Source organism: Lepidochelys kempii, chromosome 1 (assembly GCF_965140265.1).
Source record: "Lepidochelys kempii isolate rLepKem1 chromosome 1, rLepKem1.hap2, whole genome shotgun sequence".
NCBI classification, from domain to species: domain Eukaryota; kingdom Metazoa; phylum Chordata; order Testudines; family Cheloniidae; genus Lepidochelys; species Lepidochelys kempii.
In genome coordinates, this window is record NC_133256.1 from 190,451,255 (window position 1) to 190,474,577 (window position 23,323).

General features: G+C 41.7%; 1 protein-coding gene across 3 annotated transcripts; it reads right to left on the minus strand.

The window, feature by feature from the left end:
- Window positions 1-366: 366 nt before the first annotated feature.
- Window positions 367-22,897, minus strand: LOC140895656 (OX-2 membrane glycoprotein-like). 3 transcript variants are annotated; one of them, XM_073305916.1, is made up of 5 exons: window positions 22,846-22,897; window positions 12,108-12,443; window positions 3,448-3,753; window positions 2,764-2,909; window positions 367-701 (listed from the first exon to the last, which is right to left on the minus strand). In XM_073305916.1, exons 2-5 carry the CDS (start codon window positions 12,364-12,366, stop codon window positions 597-599), a joined length of 816 nt encoding a protein of 271 aa, XP_073162017.1. In that variant the 5' UTR covers window positions 12,367-12,443; window positions 22,846-22,897; the 3' UTR covers window positions 367-596. The 3 variants fall into 3 exon arrangements, with proteins under 3 accessions (XP_073162017.1, XP_073162006.1, XP_073161995.1); XM_073305905.1 differs by lacking the exon at window positions 22,846-22,897 and adding an exon at window positions 14,104-14,180; XM_073305894.1 differs by lacking the exon at window positions 22,846-22,897 and adding an exon at window positions 12,525-12,610.
- Between the last annotated feature and the right edge of the window lie 426 nt (window positions 22,898-23,323).

Genomic DNA, 23,323 nt, shown 5'->3' on the forward strand with positions numbered 1-23,323 from the left:
AGCTTTGAGGTTCAAGTCCCCATGTCTTACAGAAGCTTATTATAGGGGTCACTAGTGGCTGCTCCTTTGCTGGCTCCTCTCAGTGTTATTTCTCTATCACTGTATTCGCAGCAACTCTCAGAGGAGTACCCACCACAAAGTTAATTCTTGCTTTATCTATTCCCTCTTTCAGATAGTTCAAAACTCCCAGCATCATAAAATACAGCACAGCCCCCCAGGCCTCGAAGAAACAGCCTTCGGGTTCGTGGCATTAGAAGCAACAACAAACAATACGCATAATACAAAGATGTTAGAAAATACAAAACTTGTGTTTTATTGTGCAGATCTGCAAAACTATAATTTAACAGTCTCTGATAAATACCTACTGCATTATATATACAACTACGCTTATTGGCTCATTTATTCAAACATAAATAGAAATAAAAAAAATTTGTGGGATTTTTTTTTTTGTATAAAACATGGCAAGTTGCACGTAATGTGATTCATGTGGAAGTCTGAGATGTTACAAATACAGCTAGACATCAGTTTCACACATCCAAACCCAGCACTGTTTTCATTTCACCACTGTAAGGCAAAATTCTCCCAACACCATGCGTTCATCTGTCCAAGAGTTCTCTAAAGGGAGGAAGCTTGTCAGGGCCTTGTTTATCATTTTTAGTGCGCTGTCCATGCCTCATGTCCTTGGTGCATATGGGAAGAACCTGGCAGAAGAGAAAAACATTGCTTTTTTATAAAATGTGAATGATTTTGGTGCTGGAGTAAGGCGCAAGGCTGACTGCCTTGTCTGCTGATGGACTGCTTCTGCCTGTACCAGAGATGGAGGACAAGTTTCTCCCACATGGTCCCACCAATGGGACTCTAGTGATTAGAGCAGTACAGCCTCCAAAAGCGATCTTTAATCTTAGCCTCTCTGCACAGTGCTGCTTTCTCTACAATGTTGAGCTGTTGCTGAAAGTATTTTCCAGCAGTGGTTCCCCTGATTTTGTACTGAAAACTGTTTAAGGACCATACTGTAGATCAGACTAAACCATTTCCATTTTTGTTTCTCAAAACACAACTGAGGCTTGCTTCCAACAAGATAGGCATCATAGACCGGTGGATACGGACGGAGTCAGATCTGGATGATCTCTAGAAAGTCACTTCACTTTTTCTGTGCCTCAATTTCCCTACCTGAAAATGGAGTTAATGATATTCACCATCCTTTTCAAAATGCTTAGATATAAAAATGAAAGGTCATAGGCAAGAACTAAGTAGCAGCGTAAGGCATGCACAAAAGGGAGTGCTATGATTTTCCATTGATAGTGAAATTTACACAGTGATTGATTTTTGGGACCTCCCTCCCTGCACCCCCCTCTGCCACATATACACACAAATAGATGGGGTAATTTCTAGATACTCCCTATCCTGGCTCGGGTACAGGGGCAGCTATTTTAATCTGAGCCCTATTTCCTACAGATCTCTGAGTCACCTTCTGCTCTGCATTACAGGTGTGTGCTATAAGTTTATGGTTTCAAGAGTTCTAAAACATTTATTGCCTCAATTTAAAATGGTTCAAAGTATTAGGAATATGTGGCTACAAAACCGTAGTTTCAGTTTGTTGTTTTACTCTATGTTAGGCCAAGCCATGGGCACAGAGCACTGTAAAGGAGCAAAAGGCTTAAGCCAAGTGGCTTAGTGTTATTAGGCTATTTAATCAAGTTGTTCAGCCATGTGTGATGGGGCAAGGCCAGATGGCTATAGAAAAGTAGTGGGAGACAGATATATTAGCTCCAGGCTAAACCAATCCCTGGTACCAGGATAAGTGAAATGGCAGCTGCTCCCGGTCACTTAAGACACCTGGGGCCAATTAAGAACTTTCCAGAAGGCAGGGAGAATGCTAGGTTGATTGGGACACCTGAAGCCAATCAGGGGCTGGCTGAAACTAGTTAAAAGCCTCCCAGCCAGTCAGGTGGGTGTGCCTGTCAGGAGCTGTGAGAGGAAGCTGAGCTGTTGGAGAGGCTGAGTAATACACACCATATCAGGCACAAGGAAGGAGGCCCTGAGGTAAGGGTGAAGTGGAGCTTGAGTAAGTGAGGGCTGCTGTGGGGGAAGTAGCTCAGGGAATTGTACATGTCATGTTTCTAAAAGGTCAGCTACCATAGCTGATACTATTAGGGTCCCTGGGCTGGAGCCCAGAGTAGAGGGTGGGCCTGGGCTCCCCCCCTCCCCACCTTTGCCCCCTGATTAATCACTGAGACTGGGAGACAACAGAGACTGTGCAAGGAAGGATAACTTCTCCTCACCTCCCTCGCTGGCTTATGATGAAAATGGCTCAGTAGACTGTGACCCTTGTCTCTAGAGAAAGAAGGGTTACGTGGAGGGTCACAGTGAGACTATGAGGCTAGCGAAATCCTCCAGGAAATGCGGGACCCACGGAGGCAAGGACATAGCTTTGTCACACATGTTAAACTGGTTTTGAGCCATTTTAGTTTGAGCCCTGTTCCACACAGACCCCTGAGTCTCTCTTTGCTCTGTATTACAGGCGCCTGTACTATCAGGACCAGAAGAACCCTGTGACTTCGAAGACTGGAGCCTGAGTTTGACTGTGTTACAGCAGCATTGTCATATTCTCAAACAAGATTACACAGGAATCACAAAACACTCAGAGGCAAGTTTGACAAGTATTGACAAACCCAATGTTTAAAGTCTGGGTTCAGTGTAGCAGCCATGAGTTTATTTACTAGCACAGACTAGCCCCTGAAGAGGTATTTTGGGAAAACTCACCCAACAGAGATCAGCTTTGTTTCTATCCATTTGGTGTTGTCGCTTCCAGCGGATGGACAAGATGCAGAAGCAGATGCACAAGAGCCCCAAGGGAATCAAAGCAACCAATACGTAGATTGTTACAGCATCGACTGTTGCTGATTGGCCTGTAGGGAAATCAGCAAGCCTTTAACATGGTCTGCCACTGAATAACTATCTGTCAGACACTCCTTCACCATTCTCCAAGGGAAAGAAGAAAAAGGGAAGGATATGGGTACAGGGGTCTGACAGAGAAGGGAGAGGGGCAAACATGCAGTGGCATATATGAGGGGCACTTCCAAACAAAATTCCTTTCACCGGGGCCTCATGCACTGTTTATATACACAACAGTTTGTGCCCAAGGTTTTTGTGGGGGCCATTTTATTTCTGTGGCCTGGTGTTAGGTGAGTGTCACCACCAGTCACTCTTCTCTCTCTCCCATGTGTACCAGACCCACCTCCCCACTTCTTTCAGCTGCCCCAAAGGTCCTTGTCCTCTCTCCCTCCTGCGCCAAGAGTTCCATCATTCTCTTCCAGCTTTTCTGGGAGCACCTCCCTTTCTTCTGCCCCAGCCTCCCCTCCTTTGAACTGCCTCTTTCTCTTCTCCCTCCTGTATCAGAGAACACAGCTTCCTTTTTCCTCTTCCCCACACCAAGCTCACACTCACCCTGGACCTGCCCATCCTTGGACAGAGTCAGTGTCACGTTTAAGAGCGGATGTTGGATCACACAGCCAGCTGGGTTCTCCCAGTGAATCCTGGAGGGGACATGTGTGAAATTGCTGATAACAGTCACAGTCTGGTCTGAGTGATTGATGAGATACTGTCCTGGCTCCTGCTGAAGGTGATGGGACAGGTTCCAGCTGATCACTGGAGCTGGTTTCCCTGTTACTGAGCAGCTTATTTCCAGCACCTCCTCCTCACCATTGTCTGCACTGGACACGAGCTTGGCCTCCACTATGGGCTCTGATATTGCTGTTAAGCACAAGAAGGAAAACCTGTTATTAACACTTGCAGCTCTGTCACTATGGTAGCTTAGCGAGCATGCTTGGGCAAAGAGGAACTTGGTGCCTGTGTCTACTGTTGACTGAAGAGAACAAGGACGGCATTCGGTTTTACTGCTCAGTGCTGTCTATCGTCTCAACCTGACAGGGTCCAGCTTGTGATACATGGACTTTCAAAATGTCAGACAACAATGCCAAAATGAAGAAGTCATGGAGGCACAGGGTCTGCACTAGGCCATAGCTTTTAAACAATCCCTTAAAAGAACCCCTTCAATGCACCAGACTCCCAGGGGGATTTCACTCTTCCTTAAGGGTTTCCCACAGAACCTCAACGACTCCAAGACTGAGGGTTGGTCCACACAAGGAAAGTTAGGTCAGTCAAACTCCATTGCTCCAGTGTGTGAAAAATTCATACCGCTGAGAGACATAGTTAAACTGACTTAAGCCCCAGTGTAGACAGCACTAGGTCAACCTAGTTACCACCTTTCAGAGAGGTGGATTTACTACAGGGAATGAAGAATCCTTTTCGTTGCTGTATTGTGTGTACACTACAGCTCTATAGCTGCATTGCTCCAGCTGTGCCACTGTGTCATTTCTAGTTTAGACATAGCCTGAGCCTCTGGGCTCCAGCACACCTGTTTCACACCCTGAGCTCTGCCCCGCAAGTCCAATTGAGATGGTCTCTGAAGAGGAGTCTTTTTGTCCTATTCTGGGATCAATGCACCTCAGCTAGTATTTGCAGTGATCTCAGGCAGCCTTTCCAAAACAGAGTAGGGTTTGTTAGCCAACTAGAACACAGCGTTACCAGGTCCTTAGGTTAGTATAGAGGTGCAAAGGCCAAGACAGAGTTCAGACTGGCCAGTGTCAGGGCTCTAACCAGCCAAGCTGCTGTAGAAGCCATCTTGGCCGGTTTCAGCCTGTCCTTAAATGACCCATTCAGACCTCCCCAGACAGTTAGGTGACCCAGCACCTCATATCTTCTGCTCTGCCTCAAAAGCAGCTTTTTAAACTCTTTGTGCTTGGTACATAGCAATTCAAACTTCAGAGGGAAACTGAAGCATGCATCGGAATAATAAAAATATTAGCCAAATTCCCACATTCCTCAAAGAAGAAAGCAGCCAAATCAGAGGCGGGGAGAATAGAAACGTGGGTGTCACAGACCAAGACTCAATAACATCATTATCAGATTTCAACAATAGTGCAAAAGAGTCAGTAAAAAGCAGCAGGTGGTGTACATGGGAAGTAAGAAATCAAATGTAGCTCTAAAATTGGTGATCGTCTCCACTCAGCCAGATTTCTGTTTCTTTTCTGTTTAATTTTTTAAGGGGAATTACTGCTAGATGAAAGATTCTGGGGCTCTCAGTCCTGCAACTGAAGTCCTCTGTTTATACAAAAGTAGTGCAAGCTTCCCCACACAGACAACTTCCAATCAATGTATGATAACATTTACTGCATATTTATGTGGTCATGTAACTGCAGCTGATCAGTGTCTGTCAATAATGTGCACATTTTTTTTGTTTCTTTTACATGACATTTAGGGTGTGTTTATATTTAGAGATTATTATCATTATTAAGGACAAGATTTACAAAAATGGGTTCCTGAAGTTAGGTGGCAAAATATGGCTTTAGAAACCAGAGGCTTGGTTTTCACAAGTGCTGAGTGAGCATCCAGCAGCTCCCATTAACTGCAACAGGAGCTGATGGGTGCTCAGCACTTGTGAAAACCAATTCACTTATTCAGATTCCCCCATCCTGCCAAGACTTATGTGGGCACGTAACTTCACACATGTGAATAGTTCCATGACGTTCGGTGCGACCACTCATCTAAGTGACAGGTTTCAGAGTAGCAGCCATGTTAGTCTGTATCCGCAAAAAGAACAGGAGGACTTGTGGCACCTTAGAGACTAACAAATTTATTTGAGCATAAGCTTTCGTGAGCTACAGCTCACTTCATCGGATGCATTCAGTGGAAAATGTTCACAGTGGAAAATGTTCCTGTTCTTTCATCTAAGTGATGCATCTGTGTAGGATTAGAGCCTAAATATGGGATTAGAAGCCCAAACGTAGCCACCTATTTTTGAAAATCTTGACCATAGTGTTATGTAATTGCAGCCACAGCAGCTCTAATTTAATTTGAGTCAGAGCTAAGAGATCTGCTGTGATGAATGAGTATATTATGTGGGCAATGCAACTTTTATGCTGTGATGAACTATTCATTACCTAACTTTGAAGTGCTGGGCTTGTGAGTGATGTGATCGATAACTTCATTGCCATCATTAGCAACTGTACCAATTTTTAAACAAACATTTTTATTTTTGGAAATTCCCAGGTTTATGAGTGTTTTATAAATCATTGCTTCCTCTTGCACAGGTAAATGACGATATTATTCTTAAAAATTCATATTCATGGAACAGACGAGAAACTAACTTAAAGGAAAGTGTGGGATCAGCCAAGTTTATATTGGCTCCTGCAGATAGCTGTACCATTCAATATGCACCTGACAAGACTGGATGAATTTTCCAAGCCATAGTGGTAGGAGGGCAAAAGTAGGACATCATGTGGCAACCTAAATAATGGAGAGGCTACAGCCACTCCGTACTCAGAGTTGGAGACAGAGACATTCTAGAGGGGAACTGTCATAAATATAAAGGGAAGGGTAAACCCCTTTAAAATCCCTCCTGGCCAGAGAAAAAAATCCTCTCACCTGTAAAGGGTTAAGAAGCTAAAGGTAACCTCACTGGCACTTGACCAAAATGACCAATGAGGAGACAAGATACTTTCAAAAGCTGGGAGGAGGGAGAGAAACAAAGGGTCTGTGTGTCTGTCTATATGCTGGTTTCTGCCGGGGATAGACCAGGAATGGAGTCTTAGAACTTTTAGTAAGTAATCTAGCTAGGCATGTGTTAGATTATGATTTCTTTAAATAGCTGAGAAAAGTATTGTGCTGAATAGAATAACTATTTCTGTCTGTGTATCTTTTTTGTAACTTAAGGTTTTGCCTAGAGGGGTTCTCTATGTTTTGAATCTAATTGCAAATTGGTGAGGCTTTTTATTTAACATTTCCCAGGAAAGGGGGGGTGCAAGTGTTGAAAGGATTGTTCATTGTTCTTAAGATCCAAGGATCTGGGTCTGTAGTCACCTAGGCAAATTGGTGAGGCTTTTTACCAAACCTTGTCCAAAGCAAGGTTTTGGGAAGTATTTTGGGGGGAAAGACGTGTCCAAACAGCTCTTCCCCAGTAACCAGTATTTGCTTGGTGGTGGTAGTGGCCAATCCAAGGACAAACGGTGGAATATTTTGTACCTTGGGGAAGTTTTGACCTAAGCTGGTAAAGAGAAGCTTAGGAGGTTTTTCATGCAGGTCCCCACATCTGTACCCTAGCGTTCAGAGTGGGGAAGGAACCTTGACAGGAACACTAAGCTGATCTTATTTTTTATCTTATGTCTCTCTCCCTACAATGAATTTCACGTACATTAGATTCTATGGCATGAGCAGTTTTTTTAAGTTGTACTTAATTTGTTTACAGTGGTTGTGCTTGCTCATGAGACTTCACCATCAGCTTCTCACTTCCCCGCATCACTGATCAAGAGAGGGACTGTCACATTACCCAACTGATAGTGCTGATAAATTACAATAGCGTTTTTCTTAAAACTGCAGTGTCAGAGCCAATGGGGATTTCAGCTGGAACTTCTCAAAGTCTCCCATGTAAGTCTGGAAATCGAAGGGCTCAGTCACACAAAGAGCATTCTGTTTCAGTTCACAAATAACCCTTTGAACTTCTTCTTTTTTTCACTGGGTACATAAAAATAACAGCTTTTGACTACCTCCGCCCACGCATCGGCTTCAAAACTGGATTGTGACATCCAGAAACAGAGAAGCAAAACCTACACAGATCACACAGGCCAATGTTTCCTGCAACGTTCCACTGGGAGGGCTTTAGGGGAGCATCAGCAAAGAATCATTTACAAGAATGTTTACTAATACACAGCACTTATATGACACCTCCCATTTCAAATCATTTTACCAAGTCACAGAGCAGTCACTGAGGCTCAGAGGTATCGGAGCTTGCCTAAAGTCACATACATCTACACAGGGGCAGACTAAGGTAGCAGCAAGTTTCAGAGCCTCAGGCTGTGGACTCAGACTTGCGCTACGGTGCACAAATAGCTGCCTAGACATTACGGCTCAGGCTAGAGCTCAAGCTCTGCTGCTGCAGGAAGGGGAAGGTAAGTCTACATGGCTCGTTTTAGTGCCATAGGGCGCGCTTGCGTCTGTAGATCCAGGCTCGGAGACTCGCCGCCATCGGTACTTTTTTCCTGTGTAGACATACGAGTAAATGGCAGTAAATGCTCCACTAAAGCCCTCCCAGTGGAACGTTGCAGAAATAGAACTATTGTCCCAAATCTCATTTCCTTCCAGTTCTGACTAGACCGTCCTCTGCCTACCCATATTAGAACAAAGGGTGATCACCACAGAAGACATATACAGCAGATCTCACCAATTCTCTGCCTAATTAGCTCTCCAACTTCAATATACAGAGGATGAAAAATGTTTCATTCATCTTTACTAACATTTGACAACTTTGGTTGTATTTAATTTTATTGTCTGTTATTAAATAATACAAAGGACACTCAGATATAAAGAATATAATCTACTCTAAGGGCCTGAACCTGATCCCACTGAAATCAGTGGAAGTTTTGCAACTGACTTCAAATGAGAGCAGGACTGGGTCTTATTTTAGGGCTTACAATTGTATCAGTGGATGTAGACAGGAATTGGGAGTGCCTCTGCCATTGACTCACTGCATGGCCTTTGGCAAGTAACTAGTTTCTTTGCACCTCACTTGCTCCATCTATGAAATAGGGATAGTACTTATCCATCATGCTTTGAGATCTTCAGAGGGCTGGTGCCATCTATGTGTAACTTATTTATAACATATCTAGATACACATGAACAAATTCCTAAAGGATTCTGTAAACTGGCCAATCTTGATTCTCCCTAAACTAGCCACTAGTTAACAATTGTTTCTCTCCCTCAGATTTAAACTTCGGCAACTTCTATTTATTCCTCTTTCGTAATATTTTGTAGATCTTAAATTCTGAAGGATATCATGTAATAAAAAACATGTTGGAGGGGATGCTTGGAGGTTTTTTTAAACTCAGGGAGTGTCTCCTACACACTATCATTTTCACAAGGTTTCTCTCTCCTGTTCTAGCAAGGCAGCTTTGAAATTCCCACCTGAAAACCTATCCATTTCCCCCATATCTATGCTTCCTGCACGTATGATATACACCACCTGATTTGACTTCACTTCCCTTAAACAGGTAGAAAGAAGTTACGGTGGCAACACAGGAAATAACGCACATATGAAATATAGAGGTCACAACTACCTGGCAATCACTAGAAGGTAAACTCCCTTGTAATCCCCACCAACCCCTCCAGGGCAAGTAAACTGACAATTTCAGTTCAAGCTGGGATCTCCATAAATTGATTTGCACCTTGCTGTGAGAGTGACTGTGGGTTTCAGAAACCCTTTGGGTCCATTCTCATATCATGTCCCTAGAGAGTAGGAATACTCCCCCCATCCTTTTAAAATATGTTAACTCCCATTAATAGCAACGAGAATAAATACATAAATCAGGGCTTTAAGTAGCTTTGAGACAGGGACACATGAATTGTGCAAAATGAGGTGCCTGTGCTGGGGACACCCAGTGCAGACTAAAAGATTTGTAATCTATTTGGACAGAGAGTGCAAAATATTTTTTTGAGGATAGCACTGGATGCGAAACAAAGGGAAAGGATCTTAGATATGATCTGGAATCCATCCAAGTGCTAAATCTTATTTTATATTTCAGAAAAGGTATGTTTGCCTTGTGTATTAAACAGTGATAAGATCCTTGTGTGTGTGATCCATCAATAACTAACATCCCTGATAAGGAGATGTCATACAGTCTTATTTGAGCACCTAGAAAGTTTAAACATTTAAAACAAACCATTCCCTGGCCTGTTCCTGTCTGGAATTATTAAGTGTTCTTGTAAACTGCCTGGACAATAGCCAGTATTTGCCAGCCCTAGGTCAGTGGCCCTATGAACATAACTAGAGTCTTTTCCAACATCTTTTTTAATACAGTCACCTGCTGGTTTAGCCTCAGACCTCTCTTCCTTCACAGGGTGGGCAAGTGAGTGATGTAGAACAATATTTACTCTGTGAGGGTGAAGTCCCACCAACCAGAATAACACAATCCCTACTGCTATTTTTTTAATTAGATGTTATCTCACCTTACAGGATCCTGAAGTACTTTATAAACTCTATTTGGTACAAAAAGCTCCTCAGAAATGCAGCTCTCTCTGTAGCAGATGATGGTAACCATAAGGTTTACATACAGGAGTGTGAGGAGAGAGAGAATTTTGGCCACCGGTATCAGGACAAATCCCTGCTCTTATCAAGAATGCCTTGGGATCTTAACACCCACATAGATCAGCCAGGACCTGGGCTTTTACAGTTTCATCTGGAAGACCCACATGCAGTAAACATTATAGAATTCAATCTGTTCACTTGAGAACAAAGAGCCAAGTTAATGCACCTGGGATCTGATTCAGCAGTTCCACCCATTATATTTCCATCATTAGAGCCAACATTTACATGGGAGCAGAATTCACCTTTCCTGTACTTGAGTGCGACCTCTGGCCCTCAGACTGTGTGTCTCACACATTTGCTGGAATGTATCCTCTGACTAAGTTCTCCATACAAAAACCTTAGCTTTTAATTAGTGTGGAGAAAAGGAAACGTGGGATTCCAGTAAGAATGAGACTTGTGATTATCCCCAAACTATAATTAACATTTGTCACCAACATAATTAAGAGGTCTCTGGTTACTTGCAGATATAAAAGTTTCCTCAGTTACATAATAATAAAATTAAGATTTTAAAGGGATATCAACTCTCGTGCTTCACAACCAGCCACTAACTGCTTGTGGGGAGGTTTCTCCTAGCCCAAATGCATATTATGATGTAATTGTTGCATATATGGATTTTATACCTTCTTCTGAAGCATCTGCTACCAGCTACCATGGAAGGGCTATTAGTCTCATTCCATATGGCAAGACCCACCATCATCCATTTTAACCAGTATTGTTTAATTTATTTATAACAGCACTTCACCCTTTATGTAAAAGTAGTAGTATAATGTTAAAAACAAAGACATCTCGCTCATATGAGACCAAACAACAACATTCAGCCAGTCGTTTTTTTTTCAAAAGTAGAACAAAACCACCAGAAAACTCTCAGAAACTCCAAACACTAACGTTTGTCAATTAGAGAAGTGAACAACGGTGAGATTAGACTGTATACATTATGACCTAAACCACAGAAACAAATGTTCCTGAGAGCACGTGCATTCGCAGAAAGTAAGTACTTTTCAAAAGGAGAAGTTTGCTATTGGGCAGATCAGAGCAACGCAGAATATAGGGCTGAGTGCTCTGTAGACTTTGGAGAAAATCTCCCTGGTTTCAATGGTAAGAGAAAGGACTTGGATGTGCAGGGCCTCCATTCTTGAGTTTACAGGATAAACAGAAAAGATATTTGTACACAATTCTTAATGCTATCCTGTAGCAAACAACCCAGTATTTTTTAAAAGCACATTTCCCTCCCCACTACCTAAAACGTTAAATTGACTTCTTCCCATAATTTGTCTCTTTAGGTTTAGGAATTAGTCATGGGTCCACTTGTCTCCTTCCCACCGGAAAGATAAAGCCTTTCTTCCTAGCCCCTTCGACTCCTCCACACTTTTTGTTCCTTCAGTTTTCCAGAATTGTTTCAGGAAGAAAAAAAAACCACCTTTAAACATCTGAATATTTTGTTTTGACTTTCTAAACAAAATATTTTGGTTTTTCAGTTCAAAATGACTGTGTCAAAATTTCCTTTTGTTTCAATAAAAGCAATCAAAAACATTTTAAAATGGTCAAAATCTAAACAAAACATTTACATTTTGTCAAAACTAAACCTTTTGTTTGACCCCCAAATGAATTATTGTTTTTACTTTACAATTTTCCCCCCCAAAAAAATTTTTTTTAATTATTTTTGGTTTGACCCAAACTGTTTTGGTTTAGGTTGTTTTTTTTTTTAATTACCATCCATTATTCACACAACTCTGCTCACCACTGCTTCCCTATCAGAGGTAAAAAACCAATGAGGAAGGGAAAATTAGGTCACCTTCCCACTGAGAAAGAGAGAGATTAACCAGCGCTGCCACTAAAGACAATCACAAACTAGGGAAAGGCTGGAGTTTCTGAAAGGTCAAAGCCCCCCTTTGTGATGATGAGGTCTTACCATAAACCTTGAGGCATGTCCTGCCAGTGATGGATCCCATGGGAAATGTGTTGAAGATACATTTGTAACAGCCTTCGTCCTGCAGGGTGACTGCATGAACAGTAATGGCAGAGACCGTCAGCTCACTCTGGGTGAAGTTCACACGGCTGCTATAGTTACCCAGGATTCTGTGTCCGTTAATCCTGCTGTAGGTTGCTATGTTGCCTTTGCCCTCTCCACTCTCCTTCTGCCAGGTGACTTGCAGCACTTCATGATCCATGACAAGCTGGCATTGGAAAGTAACATTTTCTCCAGTCTTGGACAATTGGACCTTCCTATGAACGACCTGCAGTGAGCCTGTGGGCAGACAGGACACATAATTTTGAGATTCCCTTTCATTCACCATGGCACATACTAAACAGAAATTCCATTATTTACCAAGGCAACACCCCTCTGCAACTTCTGAGTGAGAATTCTTGGCATGCTTTGCCTGCAGACCTTCCATAAAGAGATTCCCTGTGAATCAGACTGGGACATTAAACTTCACCACGATGAATAAAGCAACTCCTAGCCCATTCAATCCTAGGCCTGTCTGCTCAAGTTTCCAGCAAGAAAGCCAGTTCAGATCACAAGAACAAGGGCAATTACATTATTTGTGATGAGGACATTTGTCTGCTCAATCTGACTCACACAACACTTACTCTTAAGCTAATGAACAGCTCCACTATATTAATGATTTCTGGACCCTGTGGACATCTGTCCAATTGGAAGGGAATTCATAAAGCCCTAGCCACCCACCTTGCCCTTAACACACATTTTGACATCCCCTACATACACATCTATCAGAGACCAGAAAGGTTAGGTCAAGTCAGACTGAAGTTTAGAGCGAATGCTTCAATTATAACTTATTTTCCAACCACAGTCCATGGACCACTAGCCACCTGCAGAGCCCTTTCTGACAGCTCGTAGAATAAAATGTTCTGAGAACCAGTATTAGTGGCAGGTTTCAGAGTAACAGCCGTGTTAGTCTGTATTCGCAAAAAGAAAAGGAGTACTTGTGGCACCCTAGAGACTAACCAATTTATTTGAGCATGAGCTTTCGTGAGCTACAGCTTATCAGTTAGAAGGGGACATGCCCATGAAAACCTGTCTCTCGAAGCCAGAGAATCATGGGAGTGGAGCTCACCATGCAAAATTATTGTCCTTCTTCTCTTTAAATGAATAGAAGCAGGCTGAAATGCCATTAAGGCGACAAGTGGGAGATTTCCAGTCTTAATCTTTCACTCAACACTACTTTTCTCACAAAGCCAAAGTTAACATTACTTGGTTAGTTTACATCAGTATGTGTACCATACACCAGCATATGAAGAAAGATGCCAGCAACAACAGGCACTGCATTGAAAAGAGTGTTTTGTACATTAACTGCTGCTTCACAATCCACATGAGAAACTACATATAGTGTTCTTGAAGAGGTAGACGGTTGTCCCATAATACGATGTGGCTATATTTCTTTTACACAGGGCAGTGTGGCAAGGATCAATTAGCCTGTATATCAGTCATTACAAACGACCCCATCTTGACCAGAAAGAATCCATTTACACTCCATAACCAAAATCTCTGTCGTAACGTAAGCTGAAAGCAGTCGTAGTTTAGGTAGCTCGTTTGCTTATTGTAGTTTGAAAATAAATATGTCCACATACCTCGAGCTAATGGATACACTCCTTTTAAATCAAACTAAAGACACTATAAATAAAATCAGAAACATGAATAATGCAGTGACAGCACAGGAAGCATTATCAAGCTCATTTCTGCTTATCTCCAGGTCACATCACCAAGCACAACACAGCTGTGTGTCTGGCCAGAAGTGTTATATCATTGATGGCGTTAATCAGGAGGTGGTAAATGAGGAGCAAGGGGTTCTGCAAAGATCTTATAAGAGCTGTACATCACCAGGTTAGCAGGATGTTTGGTCAACAAAGTTTCACATACAATTTTAGCCAAAGAATAGAAAATTTACCTGCTGCTATCGCCCAGACCCAAGAGAAGAAAATGCATGTGAATATCATCTCAGCTGTGCGATCAACTAGATGAGCAGGCAACAGAAGGCATTCAGTTCTGAACTTCCCTTTTTATACACTACTCCCTTTTGGGACATGCCAGTTCGTCATCTACTGTAAATTATATAATTAGACTCTTCCCTTCCGCAATAACAGTACATTTCCTTTGTAGAGCAGCTAAGAGAAATTCCCATTGAAACCTGGATATACTGATGACTACTGCTGCTTTGTAATTCAGAAAAACAAGTATTGGCAGCTAATATGGATGATCTTTCATCTGCACTCATGGAAATTTAAACACAAAGGTAAATGCAGTTGTGTGTATGTGTGTTCATCTGGCTACAAATAAAGGAGAACTAAAAGATGGGATATTGGGAAAGGGAAGGTTAGATGTCACGAGTGGATGCATGTTGGAGGATCTAATTTTCAATCTGCCGGTTGATAACAAGGAATATTATTCTGAAGGTCTCCAGCATAATCCCAACACTCCATAATTCTGCATGATCTACTGGAGAGAAACATGGGCTGGAATAGCCGACTGTAGTGTCAATCTTGAAGGAGATGTATGGACAGAGCGGAGTGAGAGTTAAAAAGACAAAAGAGGGTTTGTTGGAAATCAGGACTAAGGTGAATGGGAATAGCAGGGGTGTTGCAGGAAGTATTGCCAAACTCAAAAAAGATTATCTTGTGGTTTTTTGGCCTGTCCTTTGATCTTCCAATTCCTCCTCCCCATCCCCTGGCTCTCCCTCTCTTTGTCAATTAATGCTGTCTCTTCCCTCAAATTTATTGGGTTAACGTGATTTTGGCCCCAACTGCAGAAGCTCTCACCCCCACATCTGTCTGTTTCCTGCCCAGCAAACAGTCCTGTCTCTTCAGTCTCTGGTTCGAGTCTGTCCCCCAGCCTCAGCTCTGCTTCTCCGAGGCTCTTCGCCGCCCCTTTCCCCCCACCTACCAGGCCTGGGTGATGCAGCAGAGTCCCTCACTCCCCTTTAAAGGCCAGGTGTTACAAGGTGGGAGGAGCAGAGACGTCAGAGGAGGCAGAGGAGGTGTTCTGTTCCCCCTCGCCCCATGAGAATGGCGTCAGGTTGCTGAGGAGAGGAAGAGAGCTCTGCCTGTAGCTGCTGATTGGTTGCTTTGGCCCAGGAAGCTGGCAAGTAGGGCAGGCAGCCATTCAGAGAGGGTTTGCTCCCCAGCATGGCTCAAATTCTCCTGGGGGCTGTAGGGTCTCGTGTCATTGTCCGATGGGTGCTAGCCCCTGCCAAAATCCAGTCACTCAAAATCATCATGAGAGTTGGCAACACTATGAAAACTGGTGAATACTGAACACTGGGGAATATTCCAAATCTGTTTATAACATTTTCTGTGTACATTACATTTGTTTACTACAAAATGGTATGGTACTGTTTCTTTGAATTTTGGCAGTCAGCTACTGGCATCTAATTAATCAGGGTTTTATATACAATAGCCCTGAAGTTTAACTCCATGTAACACTTTCTGAAAAGTCCTGAAGACAGAACACTAGACTTTCAGACAAGCTCAAGCTCAGATTTTCAGAAGAGCTCTGCTCCCATGCAGGCAGCTAAAGAGAAAGGCCAGAATTTCCTAAGTGCTCATACAACAGCTTTCAACGTTAACGCAATGGGCGCCAAAAACTCTTGACAATGTGGTATAGATTGTGGGTAGAGTTGGCTGAAAATTTTTGTCCAAAACATTTTCTTGGCTGAAAAATGCAGATTTGGGTCAACCAAAACATTTCACAAATTTGTGTCAAATTCATTAACTAATTTTGGCTAATAAATAAATAAAATCAGAAAAAAATCTAAATGTTTCATTTTCACATTTTCAAGAAGAAAATGCCACGTTTTGTTCAGGATTTTTACTGCAATTTTGTAAAAATATTAAACTCAAAAGCCAAACAGAATGTTCGGTTTCAAGTCAAATAAAATGTTTAATTTTACTCACAATGATTTTTTTTTTCATTTTTTGGTTCACACGGTTGTAATTGTGGGTACCAAGCCTTTTGACAATTCTGGCCATAGTTCTTACTCTAATTTTTAATGGTTCAGAATGCACATAAAAGATAGTTAAAACTTAGAGAGGCAGCATGGTCTGGTAGACTGACCACATGACTGGCAGCTAGGTATTCCCAAATTTTAATCCCTGCCACTGATTTTCTGGGTGGTGTTAAACAAGTTAAACAAGTCTCTTATTCTCTCTGTGCCTCAATTTCCTCATCTGTACAACAGGAGTAATACAAACCTACGTCATTGGATGTTGTGGGTAGAACTTAGAGTTATTTTTATGAATCTCTTCATTTGATTAGTTTAGTCCATTATTCTCACTGTCAGTTGTCTGTAAACAGGTAATTATTTGTATTAATTTGTTGATAATGCAAATTCTTCAGTAGCTTAAGCCAGCAAATCTCAGCCTGTAAATTGCTCACAAACAGCCTTCACTCAGTTACTCTCTATTTAGAATTTGCTTCTTAGACGTCAATTGATTACCTGAATCCTATGGTGTTCTTTCGGTTTCCTGACTGGATGACCTTTTATAAACTGTTATGACACACACAAAAAATTGTTTTTTATTAAGCAAATCTTAGATGCAGGCCTGAAATTTATGGTCCTTGTATGAATATTCAAACAATCTTTCAGTTGCACAAATATTTGTGAAAGGCAAACAAAAACAGCAGGCCCAAATCAAAATATTATTCCAAATTCTCCAAAATGTTCACAAAAGCATTTCCTTTTGTGTCTTAGCTCTCATTCTGAGGATTAATTCATTAATGCTATAAGAATGTAAAGGGTTAAGTATCAGTATTACTATATGATTAGAAAAAATATTTTTATTGTGGGTTTGGATAGGCTGCTTGTTTTATGAATACCTAAATATGCTCTCTAGGGTGTCTTTGTAAGACAAACATATCACACTGCTACCAGGAACAAGTAATCTGGCCTGGATTTAAGAAGGAACCATATTCTCAATATTTCATTGCTACTTTAAATGAAACTCAAATCACTTCATGTTTTCATACTTCTTTTTTCTTTTTAAAGAGATCCTGACAGTGTGGTTTCTTTCTTTATTTTTTTAAAACATTTATCATTTTCAGTGTCCCACTCTGCTGCTTGATTCCTGCTAGGAAGCTGTTCTCCCTTTGCAGTGTTTCTGGCCCAACCAAAAATATCAAGTACTTGAAATTTAAGAAAGACTGTCCTTGTGAGATTTCCAGCACAATTTTCCAGATGCTAGAAATTCAGATAGCTTTAGCTGCAGAATGAAACACTGGAATACTGATTCCAAGTGACAGGAAGAACTTGTAGTTCTGAACAGGTGAATTTTGTAGTTTACAAAATATCAAATTTATAATTTCTCAAGGTGTCAGAATTTCTCATACCTGCGTTAAGCCAGCACAGCTCCACTGAAGTCAATGAAATTTGACTTACATGCATGCATGCACTTACATCAAGTCTGGCCTTAGCTCCCACATTTTTCACTAATGGGATACTGATCTGTAGAGAGAAAAGCCCAGATATATTTCAGGCTTAGCTAATGCAGTTTCTTCAATTAGCAGTGTTATATAATTATTATATTATAATATTTAACTGAAGCTTTTCCAGCTGAACTGCACCATCCAGTGATCAAAACAGGAACTTCATTTTATTATTTGTTAAAACTCTATCATGGTCACCATTAAGAGTTTGAATTGCTATTTGCAGGAAGCATAGGTGCTGGAACCCTCTGGCTTGAAGTCGTAACAACAACCCAAATACATAGTTTCCGCCTTCAGTGCCTCACAAAATTTTATTCACCCAGAGTGAATAAACTTTTATAGAAGAATAAAAATAACCATTCAACATTATGGTAAAGGATAGATATTGTAGCTGGTGTAGTGTTATTATAACACTGATTTACTATATTCCTTATACTGGTACAAAGAAGCCTATATTCCCTAATTCATTGGAATACTGTGGTAATAACTATGCAAAGGCAAAGCTGTAAGAGTTTGACAGGGGCCACTATGTGAGAAACGACACATTGACTCTTATTGCTATCCTAATTTAATATGCAGTTAAACATTCTAATCCTTTTAATAATGATCTAGATTCTCTCTCCACTTCAAAGTAACTCAACAGAAGACTTCAGACTTATTCTAACCCAGTCGTGGAACAGTAACAATGCTGTGGGATTCATGTGAACTATCCCACCTAAGCAACCCAGGCCACGAATGAAACTACTAAAAATATTGCAGAATGAATACGTTCAGGAAAAAAATCACAATCTGTTCTCCGAACAAATAGCCACATTCAAATACATTCAGCTCTTGTACCTGTGCAGCATAGACAAGTTTCATGAAGCAGAGAGTTATGTAACGCATTACTGGGGTTTCAGTGTCTAGTTTCAAGGAGCTGCCAGTAACCTGGACTCAAAACAAGGCTCTCACTTCATCCACCACAGAATTTCAGCCATTCCTAGAGTGAGGCAAACATCCATTTAACTGCAACCCCATGCAACAGTTTAGGACAGGAAGAAGTAAAGGATCCTGGTACCCAAATGAAGGTCCTTGATGTCATGCTCAAGTGTTGGTAGACCGAATGCGTGGAAGCAGCGAGGCACAGCACTTGCAGTATCATAGTAAACCCTCTAAATCCATGCTGGGATTTGGAGACCTACAACATGACCAGGATAAGGAGACCAAAGTGTCTGTATTTTGGAAAGGCATAATAAATAAAATCCCACAAGGAGGAACTGTCCTTTAACTATTCTAGCCTATGAGCAAATTACTGCAAGGCTCCAGAGGGAGTGGAGGGCTGGGTGCCTGTAGAACCATGCCATGCTACCAGGGGGCGTGAACCGGGACAACCCTCTGTCAGAGTAGGCTACAGTTAACACCTGTTAATTAAGACTGTAAACACACAGTTAGCAAGTGTAGCATAGATAAACGACTGAGAGAGAGGTTGCTTAGCTGCCACATCTCTCACAGTGCAACGTGTTCACCTGTAAAGCCACAAGCGCGCACCCTGCAGCATGTGCTGTGAAATCATCTTTAGACAGAGTCAGCTCTTTGGTTAACCACGCTCTGCGAGTTAGACCTGCACTTCAGGTGACACTGCTGCAGTGCTTCATGCCTTATTGCATCACCACTGGCGTCTTATCAGTGTCCCCCCCATCAATATATCTACGATAAAATGGCTTATTTAAGAAGCACTGGATCCCTGAGCTCTCCCCTCTGACTGATTTTGTTTCAGGTTCCTCCATTGTTCAGAGGTCTCATTCTTTCCTGTAACTCCATAGGCTCTGAGCAAACAAATAAAAGCAAGGAGAGTTTTTGTGCTGCTCTCCTAGTGGAATCATAAAAAGAAAGCAAAAATGAAATATAGCTGAGATTCAGTATTTATGTTGAGTTTTGGTTTTTTGTTGCCTTTTTTTTTTTAAACTAACTTTTGTCGCTCCGTTTCTCAGAAAAAGCTGGGTAACAAGAGACTGTGGTTTCTGTTTGGTAAGAAAACCCAGCAGTGATGTTTTAGTCTCACATCTCAGTAACAACTCAGCTTCTCCTTGTTTGAGGGTAGAGGCCATGAGCAACAAACTGGCTTCTCTCTCACTCCAGCATCTCAGGAAGTGACAGCAGTCATTCTTCCCTTCTGTCTTCCTGTCCACACCCACACTTGTCAAAAAGAGATGATCTGCAGTGGAGATTTGGTATGCTGAATTTGGGTGCACATGAAGATGGTGTCATAAAGTGATTCTACCTGCCCACTAGGTTTTTGATTTCTAAAAGTCCTGGTAGAAAATACAACTAAAACAGGAGTCAAAAAGAAGAAACTACCTGCTTTCCAGAGCTGCTGAGATTATTTGAAAGGATGGGGAACTGCCTACCAAAAATGAGGTAGGTTCAATATCCATTTATGTTCAAAGATTGGCGTAAGAGGCTAAGGAGAAGGGCTAAAGCTGATAGATGTTTTGTGAAACGTAGGAACAAACAGGGACAAATGGCACCCAAGACTGAACCTGTTTTATGTGATCACTTAAAGGGGCCATCAGAAATCTGTTGCTTAACTGAGATGATCTGCTAATCAAGGCCAAGTAAAATTGTACTCAATATGTTTAAAGATAGAAAATTACCTCATTATAATATTTAGCTCTTATATAAAGCTCTTCATCCGTAACTCTCAAAGCACTTCACTGACGTGGTAAGTAACAACCCCATTTTATAGATGGGGAAAATGAGGCACAGTTCAACTGACTGGCCTGGGGTCACACAGGTCAGTTGCAGAGCCAGGAAAAGAGGTCAGAATAGATGATCACAACAGTCCCTTCGAACCTTAAAAAAATCTATGAAAACCCAGATCTTGAGTCTCAGTCCTGTCTTCTATCCCTAGCATGTGTTCCTTAAGGACAGTGTCTTGTACAGTTATACTGGATAGCAGGCTGCAAACATAAGAAAAGACATCACACTGGCTGTTTAAGATTCTTGGGATCCCTTCACTGTATCAAGTAAGAGAAGTACTCTATTTAAAATCACCTAGTTTCTCATAGGGCATACATAGGATGTCTAGCACCAACAAGTTGCAGGTCCAGCTCTGCCGGGGAGGGGATGGGGGGTAATGGTTTCTAAAAGGTTTGATGCCAGTTCAGAGCCAAACTTCTCAGCTGATGTCACAAAGAGGTGGGAGATGGTCGTAGATGTTCCCCTTCTAGCTCTGGCAGATGAACTTATGGGATATTTCTAGAGTTTAATCACATCCCAATGTGCCACTGTTCCATACTATATCTGTAGCTATGGTACCACCAAGAAAACTGTCTCAAGGGGCTGTTCCCACAGTACTATAGAAATACAGATTTCATTCAATAAAAGTAGAAATAGTCACCCGATGACATTCCGGGGTGCAATCCAGACCAGCAAGGGGATATTTCACCCCTGCCTGCAACCTGCAGTGCCTCACAATGCTTTGCTGCAACAGCTGCCACCTGGGCTGCTCATAGACAGACAAACAGCGTGCAGGGCACACCCAGAGTGTCTATATACAGCCACAGCCATGGTCCAGCAACTCTGACCCCAGCAGCCTATTACGAAACATCAGCCATGCTCTGGTTTCCAGTAGCCTTGGTTATTACTTGCAGGGTGACCCCAACATACTCCCAGTCCTGATTTTCCTCTCAAGAATGCGTGTTCTGTGATGTCTGGCCCTCTCCTGGGCAGTTCAGATAGATTAGGTCCATTACCCCTCTAAGGGAATCAACATACAACAGTCTGCTACTCACATCATTCGGTTTAAAGACAACACCAGATTAGTTTTAATTAAAGAATAAAACAAGTTCCTTTAACTATAAAGAGATAGATTTTAAGTGAGTTCAAGTATTAAAGCAGGTTTCAGAGTAGCAGCCGTGTTAGTCCGATGCATCCGATGAAGTGAGCTGAAGCTCACGAAAGCTTATGCTCCAATAAATGTGTTAGTCTCTAAGGTGCCACAAGTACACCTTTTCTTTTTAAGTATTAAAGTGTTAAACTCAGAAATAGTTACAAGAGATAAAACACTTTCTAAATTTCACAAACTAGACTTGGTTGAAGGTAACATTCTTACAACAGGTTCCCAGCAACATTGCTTAGCAAGTTTCAGGGCAGGATTTGCTCCCAAAGTCCATAGTCTGTGTCTTTTGTCTTCTTAGGTGGAAAAGAGAGAGAGATGGACAGGGAGATATAATATGGGGTAGTTTTGCCCCCTCACTTTAATAGTTCTGTCACCCTTTGAAATGCATTTTCCTGAAGGTTAATCCTTAGATAAAGGTCTTTCCAGCATGGAGACATGGGGGGGGGGGTCTCATCATGAAAGAGGTTTCATGCTGTTTGCTAAAATGCAGTTTTGCCTTGTCTCCCTCTTGCTGTTTCAAGGACCTCGTTTACCACTTATACATAAATTCAGGTACGCACACATTCCTTTTTTTAAGACCTGCTTGACGAGTCCTACCTAATTGAGGCTACATGGATTTGAACATGTGCTACCAACATTACTCTGGGGGAATTCATAACTTTACAGATAATGTTGCTACACACATTTCATCATATTATTGACCAGTGAGTTATTAGTTTTCAAATGATACCTCAAAAGACATATTTTGTAGAAAATATTATTAGAATGGTGTGTACGGTGACAATCTAGGGGTGCATTCGGTCACCCAAATACACTGGATTATAACTTTTGGAGACTTCTTTATGGAAGTAATTGTTTTTCACTCAACAAAGAGAGGTTTGCCCTGTGAGAACTTCAGTCTGCAAACTACACTGGATTGGGGCAGTTTAGGACTTCCATGGTACTTGGCAATAAACTGCATTTCACTATTCTGGCCTTGCTAGCCACTGTCCACAATTTGCGTTTGCTGAACTTAGTCATTCACCAGGGTCACAGGCTGGGATATGCCAGTCTTCTAAAAGTTAGAAGTCGTTTCTCACACATGAACTTCCTCAAGGCCATTCCCATTTACCACAATGGCTATTATCTTTCAAGCCAGGCTTCTTGTTCTTTGTTTCATACACCTCACAGAAAGTGGCAGGTGCTGTCAGAAAACAAGACGTAGGGGGCAGATGTGTGGTTTCCTCTGTGATGCACATGTCGGCACGAACTGACAGAAGCAGTTTTTAAGGGGAAAAGGCTTTGCCTTGGTGGTTTTTTGGCTGTGGTTTTAGTAGATCAAAAATAGATTACCTCACAATGCGCTGATGGCTCAGAGTCAGCTTATGCCTTAGGAAAGCCAAATGAGCCCCTTTGTTGTTGCCGTCAAAATCTTCAAACCAAAATTCAACCTTTTGGACAAAGTACTTGGTTACTACTCTGAGTAATGAGAGGACTGGAAGAAACAATAACCTTACTACACCTGTCTAATTCCAGTGTTAAAAACAGGACAAATTTTTTAAGAGCACCTAAGTCTCATTTTCAAAAATGACTTAGGCATTTAAAAACTGAAACCCTATTAACTTTCAATGCTTACTATGGTGCAGAAGTGCCTAAATCACTTTTAAAAGTGGGACTTAAATTCTTAAAAATTTTATACACATGCTTCCAAGCAGCATTCAATCAGAAAAATGTGGGAAAACTGAATGCCCATGCAGACATTTGCACTGTCTAATGATACAGCAAATGAAACCATCCATTTAAGTAAGTCCCACACGAGGTGCGAGGAAGA